The sequence below is a fragment of the Elephas maximus genome, chromosome 17 (assembly GCF_024166365.1).
Source record: "Elephas maximus indicus isolate mEleMax1 chromosome 17, mEleMax1 primary haplotype, whole genome shotgun sequence".
NCBI classification, from domain to species: Eukaryota; Metazoa; Chordata; class Mammalia; order Proboscidea; family Elephantidae; genus Elephas; species Elephas maximus.
The window spans coordinates 84,369,374-84,387,054 of NC_064835.1; the positions used below are offsets into that span (position 1 = coordinate 84,369,374).

At 42.9% G+C, this 17,681-nt stretch overlaps 1 protein-coding gene across 9 annotated transcripts in view; it reads left to right on the forward strand.

Annotated features, from left to right (window-relative positions):
* Positions 1–17,681, forward strand: part of RFX8 (regulatory factor X8) — a 78,869-nt gene that overhangs the window by 16,098 nt on the left and 45,090 nt on the right. For 8 of the 9 annotated variants that reach the window (XR_007513558.1, XM_049856321.1, XM_049856324.1 and 5 more), the window contains exons 3-4: positions 135–196; positions 2,202–2,288. Coding sequence is in view for 7 of the 9 variants with exons in the window: in XM_049856321.1 (XP_049712278.1) it covers positions 135–196; positions 2,202–2,288 (149 nt within the window). In the remaining 2 variants the exon portion in view is untranslated. Of the gene's footprint in view, positions 1–134; positions 197–2,201; positions 2,289–17,681 lie in introns of those variants that run through there. The other variant, XM_049856327.1, reaches the window with a different exon arrangement.

Below are 17,681 nucleotides of genomic sequence, written 5' to 3' on the forward strand. Positions count from 1 at the left end.
TACATATCTTTTTGTTACAATGAAAAAGAGGAAATATAATTTAAACATTCTAAGAGAAAAAAATGGAAATTTTATTTCTGGGTTCTCTAATTACAACTTTAAATCTGGCTTCTTTGTTTTCTTTTTTTTTTTAGCTTGTGCACTTGGTTTTTCCTGACCTTGGAACCAGAAGGCTAGGCACAAGAGGAAGTGCCAGGTAGATTTATATGTACATATATATATTTATTTTTTTAATTTAAAATGTTTAAAAACAAGCCTTTGAAAAATCACAAAATAGATGTCAAGAAAATGCAAAACAAAAAAAAACTGTAAATAATTCTTAGCAAAACCAAAAAAGCCAAACCCACTGCCGTCAAATTGATTTGGACTCATAACGACCCTATACGACAGTGTAGAACTGCCCCATAGAGTTTCCAAGGAGCACCCACAGGATTCGAACTGCAGACCTTTTGGTTAGCAGCTGTAGCTCTTAACCACTGTGCCACCAGGGTTTCCACTCTTACCAAAGAGTTCCCATAATTCAAATTAAATCCTAGGGCCTGAAATAATTCAGGTGACCCTAGAACCAAACATGGGTCTCCATTTCCTTAGGAAGTTTTGTTCAAGTACAACGGTCATCATATGATTTTTTCTTAAACATTTTAAGTGTTTAAACATGTAAATGTCTAATTATTGAAATATTTAAATAATTACATAGAATAATGGAACAGTTTTAATTACTCTTCAAACTGAAAGTCCTAAGTACCGTCTAATTAGCATATTTGAATTATATTCAGGATATGTGGTCCTAACCTCAATTTTTAACACACAAAAGGCTCTTCCAGTGTTACTGAGTGAAGCATGTCATGTTGTCACTCCATCATTAGTGTTAGTTTTAAATCAAGGCGGGACGGGAAATCAGTGAGAAGGGATTGAACCCAAATTAGGAAAGTGGTTTGTCACCTATGAAGGAACTAAGGATAGTGGAAGAGGTTGCCAAACCCAGCACGGGACAGTAACTAAAACCTTTTTGGTCTGCTGTGATGAGCCCAAACAAGCTGCTGGAATTTCACGGGCTCAGCGGTGAAGAGGACCTGGGCTGCAGAGAAGGACCCCAGCCGGCTTCCTTACTGGGTTTCTGAGAAGCTGGGTGCAGTTCTCAATACAGGAAAGGTGTCCCTCCACTTCACTTTGAAAAGGTTAGTGGCAGTGGCAGTGAGAGGCTTTTCCTGTCGCTTCTGTCTAGGATTGTTGTTGTTGTGTGCCGTCAGGTCCATTCCAACTCACAGTGACCCTATATGACAGAGTAGTACTGTCCCCCAGGATTTCCTAGGCTGTAATCTTTATGGGCGCAAATCAACAGACCTTTCTGTCGCAGAGTCTTTGGTGGATTTGAACCACCGACCTTTTGGTTAGCAGCCAATGTCTTAACCATTTCGCCACCAGAGCACCTTTAGGATAGGGATTCTCAAGCCCATTTCAAGGCTAACATGTATGAAATGGGGGCATTGGTGATTCAGTGGTGGAATTGCCACCCTCCATGCAGGAGACCCAGATCTGATTTGTGGCCAGTGCACCCATGTGCTGCCACCATGGTCTGTCTATAGAGGCTTGCGTGTTGCTATGATGCTGAGCAGGTTTCAGCAGAGCTTCCAGACCAAGAAGGACCAGAAAAGCCTGGTGATCTACTTCCAAAAACCAGCCAACAAAAACTTTATGGATCACAGCACTCCAATCTGCAACTGATCATGGGGATGGCACATGATCGGGCAGCATTTTGTTGGTTGTGCGTGGAGTAACAGGGACCAGGGGCCGACTCGACAGCAGCTAACAACAGGAATCCAACCGACCCAAATCTGTTGCAGTCAATTCCGACTCATAGTGACTGTATAGGACAGAGTAGAACTGCTCCATAGGCTTCCAAGGAGCGGTTGGTGGATCTGAACTGTTGACCTTTTGGTTAGCAGCCGAGCTCTTTAACCACTGTTCCACCACGGTTCCAACAACAACAATAACATATATGCCGTAGTATGAAATTGTTTCTTTACCTAACTGATTAGGCTGAATGACTGATTAACTTTTGATAAATGGAATCAGTGATAAAACCCAGAGAATTCCAAGTCCCGATTCACTAGCCTGCTTTGCATCCTCCGTGAAACACAGAGCATGGAGGTAGTTTGACATGATTTTTGAGACAACCTTTTCTTTTTTTTTTTTTTCAGGTATCATTATGATGGAATCTGTATCAAGAAAAGTTCTTTCTTCTATGCCCAGTATCGCTACCTTCTGGGTGAAAAGAGATATCAGAGGTTAGTATCATTTGGGTATTTTGGTCATCCGAGGTCACAAATCTGGTTAATATTAGAACCATTCAGATTTTAGTTGTATCTAACTGACTTTTGGGGTGCTCTGCCATTAAGTATTTCTTAAGGATGGAAACACACACATCGCATCAATGCATCTTTTTCTTGTGTGGAACCTCGGCCTCTAGCGACATCATTGGCAGATAAACTCATTTCTGGTTTATTTCCTTAGATAGTTTCATCATCATTCCAATGGCCAAAGCCATTTTTCATGAAGCGAGTTTTCTCAACTTTTTTCTGCAAAATTTGATACAATTTGGCCACCTCCTTCTTGAACCTTTCTTCAGTCCTCAGGATTCTGCATTACCCAGTTTCTTCCCCAGGGTGATTCCTTCTCTGATTCCTTTTCTCTCCCCTCTCCATAAAGTGCAGGCATTTCCCAAGATTCAGTCCTCGATCCTCAATGGCACTGTTCCTACCATTTGTCCCTAAGGCACCTCATTCTTTCTTATCTTTCACCTCTCGCCTCCTGTGGATGGCTCCTAAATCATTGTCACTGCTCCTTATCCCTCCCACTTCATAGGCTCTCCTATCTACTGGACATTTCCATGTAGTTGACCCTCTGGTAACTCACACTCAAAATGTAGAAATCTAAACTTATAATCATCTTGGACATTGCCTCTGCCTCTTTACTTTTTTTTTTTTAAATCTGTGATACCAATGGATAGCAACTGTACAAAGAGTCACCCCAAAGGCATCCCTGACTCCCTCCTCTCCCTTGCCAGATGCAGCTAGTCACAAAGTCCTATTGACTCTTCCTTTTTACTTTCTCTTGACTCATCCTTTTTGTTTGCCAATATTTCCTTTAAGTCCTTATCATCTTACATGGAGATTATTTCCATGACTACCATATGGCCTCCCTTTCCACAGCCTTTCTGCATTCTAATCCATCCTAAACACCGTCACCAGACTAATCTCCCAAAATTCTGCATTTGCTTTGTCTCTTTCTTGCTCAGAAACACTGCACCCCCGCCCTTAGACTGGTATTAGGGGCCCAGTTCCTTCCTGCTCTACTTTCCAATCTTTTTGCCTATTTCTCCCCAATGTAAACCATTAACTTCTGCCATACGTACCTTTCTCTGAATATGTCAAGTGTGTTTCTGCATTTGCTCCTGTCTCAGTTGTCTAGCGCAGCTGTAACAGAAATACCACACGTGGGTGGCTTTAACAAACAGAAATTTATTCTCTCACAGTCTAGGAAGCTAGAACTTCAAATTCAGGGCACCAGCTCCAGAGGAAGGCTTTCTCTCTCTGTCGGCTCTGGGGGAAGGTCCTTGTCATCAATTTTCCCTTGGGTCTAGGAGTTTCTCAGTGCATGGATCCCAGGTCCAAAGGATGCATTCTGCTTCTGGCTCTTCTCGCTTGATGGTAATGAGGTCCCTCTCATTTCTGCTCACTTCTCTCATACCTCAAAAGAGATTGACTCAAGGTACAGCTTAATCCTGTAGATTGTGTCCTGCCTCATTAACATGACAGAGGTTAGGATTTACAACACATAGAACAATCACATCAGATTAAAAAATGGTAGACAGCCACAAAATACTGGAAATCATGGCCTAGCCAAGTTGGTACATATTTTTGGGGGCCACAATTCAATCTATAACAGCTTCTATCATTTTATCCTCCCAGAACGTCATTCCTTATTTTCTCTGTCTAGTGAATCCCATTCCTTCTCTCTGGACATACCCTAGGGACCGCCTGCTCAGTGGGACCATCCATGACAATGCTGGCTCTAGTAAGGGCTCCTGTCTCCACTCTTTCACAGGGCACACCATCTATCTATGCAGTCAGTGTTTCAGCTAAATTCATAAACTATACATTGAGCCCTCATTTTGCATAAACAGGGTGACCATATGTCCAAGTAGCCAAGGACAATTTGAGTTTCACTTGTAGTCCAGCATAATTTCAGTTTCAAAAGTATTCTGGTTTGGAAAACAAACTACATGGTCACCATTTGTTTAAGACACCCCATGTATAAGGCAGCTGTGAGGTGAAGAGAAGAGAAGGCTACAAGATGCATAAGACGTGGGCTCTTCTCTCTAATAGTTTAATAGGGGAGATAACGTAACTTGATAGAAGGTATAACGTGATGGGTATGAGAAGCCTACAAAAGGTCCTACAGGGGAAGTCAGAGAGGGAGAGCACACATCTTGCTCATGGGATCATGAAGGGCCTGTGATGGAGTTCGAATTTGAGCGAAGCCATGAAGGACAGATTAGAAGTGTGACAGGTGGACAGAATGGCATGGGAGAGGGAGGCAAGCGAGCAGAGGCCATTCCAGGCTGAGGGAGGAGCCTGAGTAAAGACAAGGGTTATAAAGGTGCAGGCTTCCTGCACTACAGGATATGTATGGAGCTGCCACAGAAGATAAACCTGGAAAGTGACCTCAGAGGGCCTTGAACTCCGGGCTGGGGCACGAAGTGTTTATAAGTCCGTGGCCAATGGAGGCCTCCTTTGAGGAGCAGGATGATATCATCATTGAAACCTCCACAAGGGCTGGAGCTGTGGAAGCACATCCCTGTTGAAGAACTGAAAACTTGAAACTGGAGTTTAAGAAGGATAGATGGGGAAGGAGAGAGTGAAGAGACTAGAGCTGGTTCAGATGTTGTTGTACTCACTCAAATGAGCACCTGAACTAAGAGGAGGCAGATTTGAAAGACCTCATGGAGGCAGGGTCTTTGGGTGTCAACAGTTGATTCAGTGTCAGTGGAGGGGGGCAAAGATGACTCAGCCAAGCCTGTTCCACAAAACCTCAAATAAAGTCATTACATTCTGCTGCAAACCAGACCTCCCTCTTGCATCTCTTATTCATACCTTAGTCACAGAGATGGAAAAATAGCATCACCAAAAATAGAGACCTTAGGAAATGGAGTAGATGTGAGGTGGTTTATTTCAGTTATCATTAGAACTTTCCTTTGGCCAGTGTAGTCTCTCACTCGCTGACCTGTGCATACCTGACAGGCTGGACCTGTAGCCTGAACTTCTTTGTTTGCCTAGAACACCCAATAGTCAGTCAACTAGCACACAGTTTGAAGAGCCTTACACCCACACAAAAAAGGGCAACTAACAGGGAGCCCTGACAGCACAGTGGTTAAGAGCTGAGCTGCTAACCAAAAGGTCGGCAGTTCGAATCCACCAGGGTCTCCTTGGAAACCCTATGGGGTGGCTGTCCTATAGGGTGGCTATGAGTTGGTATTAACTTGACAGCAAGGGGTTATATTTAACAAGGCAGGCAAGGAGCCCTGCCGGCACAATAGTTACGTACTTGGCTCCTCAGGAGAAAGACCTGGTAATCTGCTCCCATAGAGATTACAGCCTAGAAAACCTATGGGACAGTCCTGCTCTATAGCACATGGGGTCGCTGTGAGTTAGAATCAACTCAAAGGCAACACCAACAATAACCACAGGCCAGGCATTCGGCAGGTGTGAGAGGCCATCAGTGTCCTGAGGACATGGGGTTTCATATGTCATGGGAGAAGGGGGGGCTGAAGCTGGCCTTTCTGAGGAAAAAAATAGACTTTATCATCAGCAAGGAAGAAGAGGGCTGCCAGGGGACAAAGATAAAGACAAGGGCAACCCTACCAAACCAAACCCACTTCCACCAAGTCAATTCCAACTCATTGCCGCCCTACAGGACAGAATAGAACTGCCCCATTGGGTTTCCAAGGCTATAAATCTTTATGGAAGCAGGCTGGCACATCTCTGTCTCATGGATTCAAACCCATGACCTTTCGGTTAGCAGTCAACACTAGCTCCTACATAAGATAAGCCCAGCAGCACACACTTTTCATGTACTCTATGCTCAACAAGTATTTGATATTTGATAGATAAAATTTAAAGTCTTGGCCAATTAAAAAGTTGTTTCAAAGCATCAAGATTTAAGGATAGATTCCTTACCAATTCCACATTTCAAGAAATACTAAGTATATATTTTAAAAGGCAAAAATATAATAAACACATACATAAAAAAAAAAAAAAATCCATTGCCATTGAGTTGATTCCATCCCACAGTGACCTTATAGGACAGAGTAGAGCTCCCCATAGAGTTTCCAAGGAGCAGCTGGTGAATTCAAACTACCAACCTTTTGATTAGCAGCTGAGCTCTTATCCACTATGCCACCAGAGCTTCAAACATATACATATTTATAATAAATTTATAAATGTATGTTATAAATTTATAGATGTATTATGCTTATATAGTTGAAGTATGGATTTACAATAAATAAAAACAGTATCCTATTGTTAATAATTTTTGAAATATTCTGACTAAAATATCAGTTTTATTATATATCTTTTAAACAAAGATTTGTGCAGTGCATTTCTCTTGAAAATTAGGTCTCAAAATTAAAAAGTTCATCTCTCTGTCAGGCAATAATAAATTATATAACTTATCTTTCATTAATTTATCTGTTTATCCAACCAATATTTGAGTTCCTACAATAAGCCAAGTTCTTTTTCTAGCAAATGGTGAGCATAATAAATAAGATCTCTCCTCTTATGCTTTAGTGGGGTATTCAGACAATAAAAAAGGAACAATATCGAGACAATAAAATGGAGAAAGAGAAGGATTCCCTGAGGGCATGCCATTTAAGCAGAAATATGAGTAGAGGAGTCAGCTAAGTAAAAGTCTGGTGAGCAAGCATTCCAGGCAGAGGAAAGAGCAAGAGCAAAGGGCCTGCGGCAGGAATGAGCTCAAAGAACAGCAAGAAAGTCTGAGGATGGACCTTGGTGAATGAGCAGGAAAGTGGGGGGAAAGAACCTGAAAACACAGCCAGCGACCTTGTAAGTCTTGGGAAAGAGTGGGATCTTCTTCTGAGGGTGGTGGGGAGTCTCTGGAGACAATCTGATCTGCATTTTAAATGGAGATCCTTCTGGATACTGTGTTGAGACTGGACTGTTGGGGCACAAGGGTAGGGGAAGGGGCTGTTGCTAGGTGCTGTCAAGTCAGTGCTGACTCATAGTGACCCTGTGTACAACAGGAGGAAACACTGCCCTGTCCTGTGCCATCCTCACAATCATTGCTATGTTTGAGCCCATTGTTGCAGCCACTGTGTCAATCCACCTGATTGAGGGTCTTCCTCTTTTTTGCTGACCCTCTACTTTGCCAAACATGATATTCTTCTCCAGGGACTGGTCCCTCCTGATAACGTGTCCAAAGTATGTGGAAAGGGTAGAGAGACCAATTAGGAGGCTTTTGACTGCCACTCCCCCACAGGAGATAGCCTGTTGAGATTTGTTTTTTACTGTAATAAATTTAATTCTCCCGAAGAGGCAGAAAAATACTGTTCAGTACCATACATGGTAGAGACCCGTAGTTGTGTCTTAGATACCTACTCACAAGCTTTTAAGACCCCAGACACTACTTACTTCACTAGGATGAAGATCATGATTTTTGTGAACTATGTTGTGCCAATTGACTGAGTTGTCCCATGAGAAGAGGATCTGAAACCAGACTGCCTGACTCTGCCATTAGTAAACTGTGTGACCCTGGGCAAGTCGCTCAACCTGTCCATGCCTCAGTTTCCTTTTCCATTAATGTCAGATAATAACAGTATCTACTCCATAGGGCTGTTATAAGAACTAAATGAATTTATGCGAAGAAAATGCCTAGAACACCCTCTGGCACATAGCAAACATTCCAAAAGAGTCCTAAGCATATTGCTCTAGCTTTTGATGTATTTATTTTACATACTTGCATGATTTTTTATTGTGGCATTGTGTATATGATTTTTATTTCAGTCATTGTATTTTATTCGATTATTGTATTTTTCAGTTCTATATTTTCCATTTGGTTCTTTTGCATAACATCTTTGCTGAGATTTTCTATTTATTTATTTTTCATTTTCAAGAGAATTGTAATTACATGTTGAGGTATTTTTATGATGTCGGCTTTAAAATCCTCTTCAGATAATTCCAACATCTGATTCATCTCAGTGTTGGTGTCAGTTGATTGTTTTTTCTTGATCAAATTGTAGTTTACCTGTGTCTTGGCATAACGGGTGATTCTCTATTATATCTTGGATATTTTTGGTTATTATGTTAGGAAGCTCTTTTTTAAAATTAATTTTTATTGTGCTTTAAGTGAAAGTTTACAAATCAGGTCAGTCTCTCATACAAAAATTTACATACACCTTGCTATACATTCCTAATTGCTCTCCCTCTAATGAGACAGCACAGTTCTTCCCTCCACTCTCCCTCCTCCTGTCCATTCTGGTAGCTTCTGGGCCCTCTGTCCTCTCATCTCCCCTCCAGACAGGAGATGCCAACGTAGTCTCATGTGTCTACTTGATCCAAGAAGCTCGTTCTTCACCAGTATCATTTTCCACCCCATATTTATGTTAGGAAGCTCTTGATCCTTTTTAAATCTTCTATACTAGCAGGCAGTCAACTCATTTAGGTTTAGCATTTAGGTTCTGACCTGTTTCTGTGGGCTGTAGCCCCAATGAAAGTGTAGTTTTCTGAGCTCTTATTATTATTTTTACAATACTTTATTGAGTTTTTGATGAAAGTTCACACATCACTTAGGTTCCCATTTGACAATGACTATACAAATTGTTCAGTGACATTAGTTACATTTATCAAAATGTGTCAGCATTCTCTTTAATTTGTTCTGTTTGTTCCCTTTCCAGTACTCTGGTTTCCCTGCCCCCTTATCTTCTTGTCTTTGCTTTTAAGTAATTGTTGACCTTTTGGTCTCATGCTAATTGTTTTTAAGTAGGGCATTGCTCTTATGGGTAATACCCTTTATTTTGTGTGCCACTCTGCTATTTCACTAAAAGGTGATCTCAGGGGATAGGCTTTGTTCTAGGTTTAAAGAGTGTCTCAGGGAGTCTTCTGTTGTCGACTGTTCCAATTTGCCTGTTTTGTTTTGTTACAAGAATTTGAGTTTCACCCCACGTTTTTCTCCCATTCTATCTGGGACCATCTATTGCGACCCCGGTCAGAACCATCAGTGGTGGTAGCTGGGTACCATCTAGTTCTTCTGGTCTCATGGTAGATAAGGTTGTGGCTCATGTAGTCTTGTTTCTTCTCTGAGTTTTTGGTTACCTTCTTACTGTTTTGCTTCTGGATAGTAGAGACCCGTAGTTGTGTCTTAGATGGCTGGTCGCAAGCTTTTAAGACCCCAGACACTACTCACCTCACTAGGATTCAGATCACGATTTTTGTGAACTCTTTTATGCCAAGGCTGAAGTACAGCACTCTCAGTGATAGGATAATATCCACATGCTTACAAAGGAGACCAGTTAATATGACTATTATTCAAATTTATGCACTAATCACTAATGCCAAAGATGAAGAAATTGAACATTTTTGCCAACTTTTGCAGTCTGAAGTTGATCAAACATGCAATCAGAATGCATTGATAATTACTGGTGATTAGAATGCGAAAATTGGAAACAAAGAAGAGGGATTGATAGTTGGTAAATAAGGCCTTGGCAATAGAAACAATGCCAGCGATCGCATGATTGAATTTTGCAAGACCAATAACTTCTTCATTGCAAACACCTTTTTTCACCAACATAAACCGTGACTATACACATGGACCTCGCCAGATGGAATATACAGGAATCAAATCGACTACATCTGTGGAAACAGATGATGGAAAAGCTCAATATCATCAGTCAGAACAAGGCCAGGGGCTGACTGCAGATCAGACCATCAATTACTCATAGGCAAGTTCAAGTTGAAACTGAAGAAAATTAGAACAAGTCCACGAGAGCCAAAGTATGACCCTGAGTATATCCCACCTGAATTTAGAGAACATGTCAAGAATAGATTTGACACGTTGAACACTAATGACCAAAGACCAGACGAGCTGTGGAATGACATCAAGACATCATACATGAAGAAAACAAGAGGTCATTAAAAAGACAGGAGAGGAAGAAAAGACCTAAATGAATGTCAAAAGAGACTCTGAAACTTGCTCTTGAACGTCGAGTAGCTAAAGCAAAAGGAAAAACGATGAAGTAAAAGAGCTGCACAAAAGATTTCAAAGGGTGGCTCAAAAAGACAAAATAATGTATTATGATGACATGTGCAAAGACCTGGAGATAGAAAATCAAAAGGGAAGAACACACTCAGCATCTCTCAAGCTGAAAGAACTGAGGAAAAATTCAAGCCTCGAGTTGAAGGATTCTCCAGGGAAAATATTAAATGACTCAGGAAGCATCAAAAGAAGATGAAAGGAATACACAGAGTCACTATACGAAAAAGAAGTGGTCGATGTTCAACCATTTCAGGAGGTAACATATGATCAGGAACTGATGGTACCGAAGGGAGAAGTCCAACTTGCACTGGAGGCATTGGCGAAAAACAAGGCTCCGGAAATTGACAGAACACCAATTTAGATGTTTCAACAATTAGATGCAGTGCTGGAAGTGTTCACTCATCTATGCCAAGAAATTCGGAAGACAGCTACCAGGCCAACTGATTTATACCAATCTCCAAGAAAGGTGATCCAACCAACTGGGGCAGTTATTGAACAATATCGTTAATATCACATGCAAGCAAAATTTTGCTGAAGATCATTCAAAAGTGGCTGCAGCAATATATCGACAGGGAAATTCCAGAAATTCAAGCCAAATTTAAAAGAGAATGTGGAACCAGGGATATTAGTGCTGATGTCAGATGGATCCTGGCTGAAAGCAGAAGATACCAGAAACACAGAGGATACCCGTGTTTTATTGACTATGCTAAGGCATTCGACTGTGTGGACCACAACAAATTATGGACTACATTGCAGAGAATGGAAATTCCAGAACACTTAATCGTGCTCATGAGGAATCTGTACATGGATCAAGAGGCAGTCGTTCAAACAGAACAGCGGGACACTGCATGGTTTAAACTCAGGAAAGGTGTGCGTCAGGGTTGTATCCTTTCACCATACTTACTCAATCTGTATGCTGAGCAAATATCAGAGAAGCTGGACTTTATGAAGAAGAACGGGGCATCAGGATTGGAGGAAAACTCATTAACAACCTGCATTATGCAGATGACACAACCTTGCTTGCTGAAAGTGAAGAGCACTTGAAGCACTTACTGATGAAGGTCAAAAACCACAGCCTTCAGTGTGGATTACACCTCAACATAAAGAAAACAAAAATCCTCACAACTGGACCAATAAGCAACATCATGATGAATGGAAAAAAGACTGAGGTTTTCAAGGATTTTGTTTTACTTGGATCCGCAATCAACAGCCATGGAGGCAGCAGTCAAGAAATCAAAAGACAGATTGCCTTGGGCAAATCAGCTGCAAAAGACCTGCTTAAAGTGTTGAAAGCAAAGATGTCACCATGAGGACGAAGGTGCCCCTGAACGCAAGCCATGGTGTTTTCAATTGCCTCATGTGCGTGTGAAAGCTGGACAATGGATAAGGGAGACCGAAGAAGAGTTGACACCTGTGAACTGTGCTGTTGGTGAAGAATATTGACTATACCATGGACAGCCAAAAGAACAAACAAATCTGTTTTGGAAGTACAGCCAGAACACTCCTTAGAAGCAAGGTTGGTGAGACTATGTCTCAGATACTTTGGACAAGTTATCAGGAGGGATCAATCCCTGGAGAAGAACATCATGCTGGGTAAAGTAGAGGGTCAGCAAGGAAGAGGAAGAGTCTCAATGAGATGGATCGACACAGTGGCTGCAACAATGGGCACATGCATAGCAACGATTGTGAGGGTGCCGTAGGACCGGGCAGTGTTTTGTTCCATTGTGCGTAGGGTCACTGTGAGTCAGAATCGCCCCGACGGCACCTAACGACAACAATTTTATGCCAGTTGATTAAGCTGTCCCATGAGACTATGGTCCTAAACTTTCAAACCCAACAAAGCAATCTTGGAAGGTGTTTGGTTATGTCTGTGGAGTAGCTGTATTTGTGTCTTCAATGATATATGAGCCTGAACCCATGTACCTGTATGTACACTTACCTACAGATACTTCTATCTGTTCTCGCCTATGTACACACCTGTACCTGCCTGTATACCAGTATGCTTATACCCATCCATATGTGCTCAAACACTCGTTGTTACTTTGGTTGTGCTGTGCTCACCACATCCACATTCAGAGCCACTTTTCCCATCATCACACAAAAAAAAGTCTCTACGATCTAAAGTATACTTTCTCCACCTTCTGATGCTGCTGAGACTTCTGATCAGTCTCTACTGGTGCCACGTACAGGGGTGCAGTGGGCTTCCCTGGGCCACCTAGTGTCACTGGACCACCTTCTGTGGGGGATGGGGAGGGCTAAATTAGCTGGGTCTGGTCTCTTTATGTTGCTTGGTAAAGGGCAAGATAGTCCAGGCTCTGCTGACACTTCCGCCTGTGGGTAAAATGACCCACCCTTTGGTGTCTCAGGTGAGAAACTGGGGTTCATTTGGCCCAGGGGCTTCACTGCTGCCCAGGCAGATGGACCAGCCAGCTGGCCAGTGCCCCAGGTGTGGAGCAGGAGTTTGGGCCCCCCACTAGGTCCCTATTGGGCTTCCCTTGCCCTGGTCCTTTGTCTATACTTATTGACAGTTCTGGGCTGCAGGTCTTTCCAACATCTAGTCCAGGGGCATATGGGTGGTAAAAAGAAAACCCAAGAAACTTACTACACCATCGTTCCTTAAGTTCTGAGGCCCCTAGCCAGCCTGCCTTCTTCTTTCTTACTTCCAGAGTCCTTGTGTCATTATCTAATGAGTAATTTTCAGGCTATTTAGCTGTATCTAGAAGGGAGGAACAGGGAAAAGTGAGTCTATACCATCTTGTTCCCTATATACAATTTTTAACACAAGCTTAGTTACTTCCTGAAAGCAGATGATATATCCATTATAACTAAATATTAATAGTGAGTGGAGTGCTTAATGATATCATTGTTCCTAAGAAGTTAAAATATAATGGCGGGAACTTCTAGTCAGGACAAGATGGCGTGGATCTGGTTCTCCCTACCCCCTCTTGCTAAGCACTTTGGAAATAATACAAGAGACACTTAAAGGAGAACTCTGGAAGGCGGTGCTAAGAAAGAGAGGTGATATGGGAGCCCAGAACTTTGGGAGCAGCACAGTGCCAGGCATCTTCCATCCCCCACCCAACAAAAGGAGGGACACACACCTGGTGTTTCCCAAACCCCTACTTAGCAAGGAGAAACAGCCCAAGTAGATTCACTCTTCCTCCAGATCCAACAGGGGTCCCTCTGGCAGTATCAGGCGAGCCTTCACCACCAGCAAGGAGGATCAATTGGGAGCCTCACCAAAAATAAACATCCAGGGGAAAAGGGGAAATACCCTTCTTCCTTACCAGGCCAGAGATTCCCCTTTTTCTCTGAGAGATACTGAGGAGGGCCAGCCAGTCAGTGAGAGAGATCCAGCTACAACAAGCTGCCCATTGGGAAAATCCCTTTGTCCCTGCAGCTCAAGACTCTCCTTTTCAACCCAGAGACACCAGGAAGGGCAGGCAGGACCAACAAAAGGGCTGCAGCAAGCAACCGGGTCCAGGAAACATTTTTTGTCCAAGAAGGTCCGAGATTCTCATCTATGGCCCAGAAGCAACAAGGGACACTAGTGGGAGTACCAGTAGGGGGGATTCCTTCTCCACTGAGAGAGAGAGAGAGAGAAATCTGGCAGCTCAGCCTGGGGAAAGCCCTGCTCCCCTCTCAGCCAGCACCAGCAGGGACCAGTAGGAGCCCCATGGCAGCAAATAAACCAAGACGACCAAAATAGCATCACAAAGGCTCTGCAGATTAAACTTTTGAAATCTCAAGACAAAGAAAAAGACTTGAAATTAGCCAGACAGATGACACACTAGCTGTAGGGGAACACCAGTTTGAAGACAGTGCATTTCTCATTGAAACCACTGTGGTGGCCAGGAGGAAGTGGCCCAGTATTTTCCGAGGGCTGAAAGAAAAGAATTCTCAACCACCAATTTTATATACAGAGAAACTATCCTTCAGGAATGAGGAGAAAATACAAACATTTTGAGATGAAGAAAAACAAAAAGACTTTGCAGCTGGCAGACCTGCCCTTGAGGATGGGCTAAAAGGAGTTCTTCAAAGAGGGAAAAAAATGAAGTAAAAGAAGGAATTTTGTAATATCAGGAGAAAAAGAACAATGAGAAGAGCAGGAATATGGGTACATACAATAGACTATCCTTAGCCTCATGAGTTTTATAAATCATATTTGATGATTGAGACAAAACTTCTAACACCTTCTGATATTCAACACAAAGGTATTTGAAAATGGGGACGGTAAAGGGATCTAAATGAAACTGAGGTCTCCTGTACCCCTCACTAAACCCAAAAACCAAACCTGCTGCTGTCGGGTTGATTCCTACTCATAGTGACCCTACAGGACAGAGGGAACTGCCCGATAGGGTTTCCAAGGAGTGGCTGGTGGATTCGAACTGCCGACCTTTTGTTTAGCAGCTGAGCTCTTAACCACTGCACCACCAGGGCTCCCCGGTACACCTCACTAGAGCTGGCAAAATGTTAATATGGGGAGACTGTGAAAAGTCACATATGTATATATGTATACCCCCCCCATCTACAGGTTTTGTTTTCTGCACTTTCAGTTACCCGAGGTCAACCGCGGTCTGCAAATGTTAAATGAATAGCATGAAGATATCTCCTGCCGTCCACTCCATCCCGCCTGGTGACCACGTTCACATAACTTTTATTACACTATGTTGTTATAATTGTTGTATTTCATTATTATTTATTGTTGTTAATCTCTTGCTGTAACTAATTTATAAATTAAACTTTATCATAGGTGTGTATGAACAGGACAGAACGTAGTATATACAGGGTTCAGTACTACCCGCGGCTGCGGGCATCCGCCGCGGTCTTGGACCATATCCGCTGCGGGTAAAGGAGGACAACTGTACTGCAATACTGAAAGCAACCACTATAAATATTATACAAAAAACTACACTCAAAAATGCTATAATTAAATCAAGATGGAGTCCTAAAAGATGTTCAAGTAACTCTCAGGAATTACAGAGGTCTGAGAATCAAAGGAAACAATAAAATGGCAGCCTCACGTGCTCACCCACGAATAATTAGCCTTAAGTGTAAATTACCTAAATACACTGATCAAAAGCCAAAGATTGGCAGAGTGGATTAAGAAAAAGGAAAATAGAAAATCAAAAACCAAGTCCCAACTATGCTGCCTACAAGAAACTCACTTCAAATTTCATGGCATAGATAGGCTGAGAGTAAAAGGATGGAGAAAGAGATACCATACAGACATTAATCCAAAAAAAAAAACAACAAGCAAGAATGACTATGTTAATATCTAATAAAGTAGACTTCACAGCAAAGAAAGTATTAGAGACAAAGAGGGACATCCCATAATGATAAAAGGAATCACTCTACCGGATAGTGAGGCTTACTATATAGCTATAAGGAGCCCTCGTGGCGCAGTGGTTAAACGCTCTGCTGCTAACTGAAAGGTCAGCAGTTCGAACATTTGTATACACAGCAAACAACCAACCTCTGTCTCTTTCTTTTCCCCAAATAACACTGCAGCCATTTTTCAATGAGTCAGGGTTATCCTAGCAAATCCCATTGCTGCCACCGCTGTGTTCAGGGTCCCCAAGACCACCCCCATGTTTGGAGATTGGGTAGAAGGACTCACAGGACTCAGCACATAACTGTACTCACAGCTAAGATTTATTACAGCCACATAGTAAGGATACACAGCTGGATCGTAGGAGAAACAGAGGCAGAGCCCGGAGGGACCCACGTGTAGGCCTCTGTACACTCACTCCCATGAGGGGTCACACAGAGCACACTCCTTCCCCAGCAACAAAAGTCAGCAACATGTGAGTGACATTTCTGCCCAGGGAAGCCCATCACGGACTCAGTGCCCAGGGCTTTTTCTAGGGGGTGGTCACATAGGCCCTCTCTGCTTTGTCGTTGTTGTTGATAGCTACCATCTGGTTGGCTCTGACTCAGGGTGATCCCGTGTCCAACAGAACAAAACATTACCCAGTCTCACGTCATCCTCACCGTTGCGGCATGCTCGAGTCCGTTGTTGCAGGCACTGTGTATTGTGAGTGCCTTCCAGCCTAGGGGGCTCACCTCCCAGCACTCTATCAGACAGTGTTCTGTTGTGATCCGTAGGGTTTTCATTGGCCAATTTTCAGAAGTAGGTCACCAGGCCTTTCTTCCTAGTGTCTTAGTCTGAAAGCTCTGCTGCAACCTGTCCACTGTGGGTGACTCTGCTGGTATTTGAAATAATGGTGGCATCGCTTGCAGCACCACAGCAACACAACAAGCCACCACCATGTGACAAACCGACAGATGGGTGGTGGCTCTGCTCAGTATGTACAAAATTATAGACTCCCAGAAGGAAATCAGGTGCTCCACACAGACCACCTCGTTTGCACAAACAGTCGAGGCACAGTGGGCCACGGTTATGGGTTCCCTGTTGATGGGGAACGCTGTGAGAGCCGAATCCCCAGGTGCCGGCCAAGGACCACCCTTGCGAGCAGGCCTTTCTAAGGATGGCGGTTACATGACTGTGGTGTAACCTCTCCTGCAGTTGAACAGCCCTGCGGGTATACTAAAAACCAACACTGAATTGTACTCTTTAAATGGGTGATTGTTTGATTGTGTAAATTCTTGGGAGTGTGAATTAATGAATATCAAAAAACCTGCTTTTAAAAAGTCTCAGGCAGGTTTATTTTGTAGACATAGACAAGCTTATTCCAGAAGTTACATGGAAAGGTACAGGCCCTAGAAAACCTCAAACAATCTTGACAAAGAAGAATAAAATGGAAGGAATGACTCTACCAGCTAGTGAGGCTTACTGTGTAGCTATAAAGAAGCCCTGGTGATGCTGTGGTGAAGTGCTCGGCTGCTAACTGAAAGGTCAGTGGTTCAAACCCACCAGTGTCTCCGAGGGAGAAAGATGTGGCAATCTGCTTCTGTAAAGATTACAGCCTTGGAAACCCTGTGGGGCAGTTCTACTCTGTCCTATAGGGTCACTATGAATCAGAATCAACTCGACGGCAACGGTTTTTTTTTTTTTTTTTTTTGGTACGGCAATTGAGGCCAAATGTACAGAATTCTCCTACTAACATTTGCCTAAGGGAGGGACAGGAATTTTATTTTTTTAGTTTTAAGGTACACTTTGCTAGGAGCTCTTAGAGTGCCGCCCCTGTAAAAGCAACCCTCTGAGTCATGGAGCTGTTTACAGTCTGTTCAAGGGCATCTTGTTTGTCTTTTTTTGACCTTGTGTTAAGGAGAGAAATGGAAACATCACTAAGATCATATAACATCCTATAAAGAGAATTGGCCGAGAACCAGGGCTGGTAGCAAAGGAGTGGTTTGGAGAGACATCCATCACTACCACCACTGAGCGC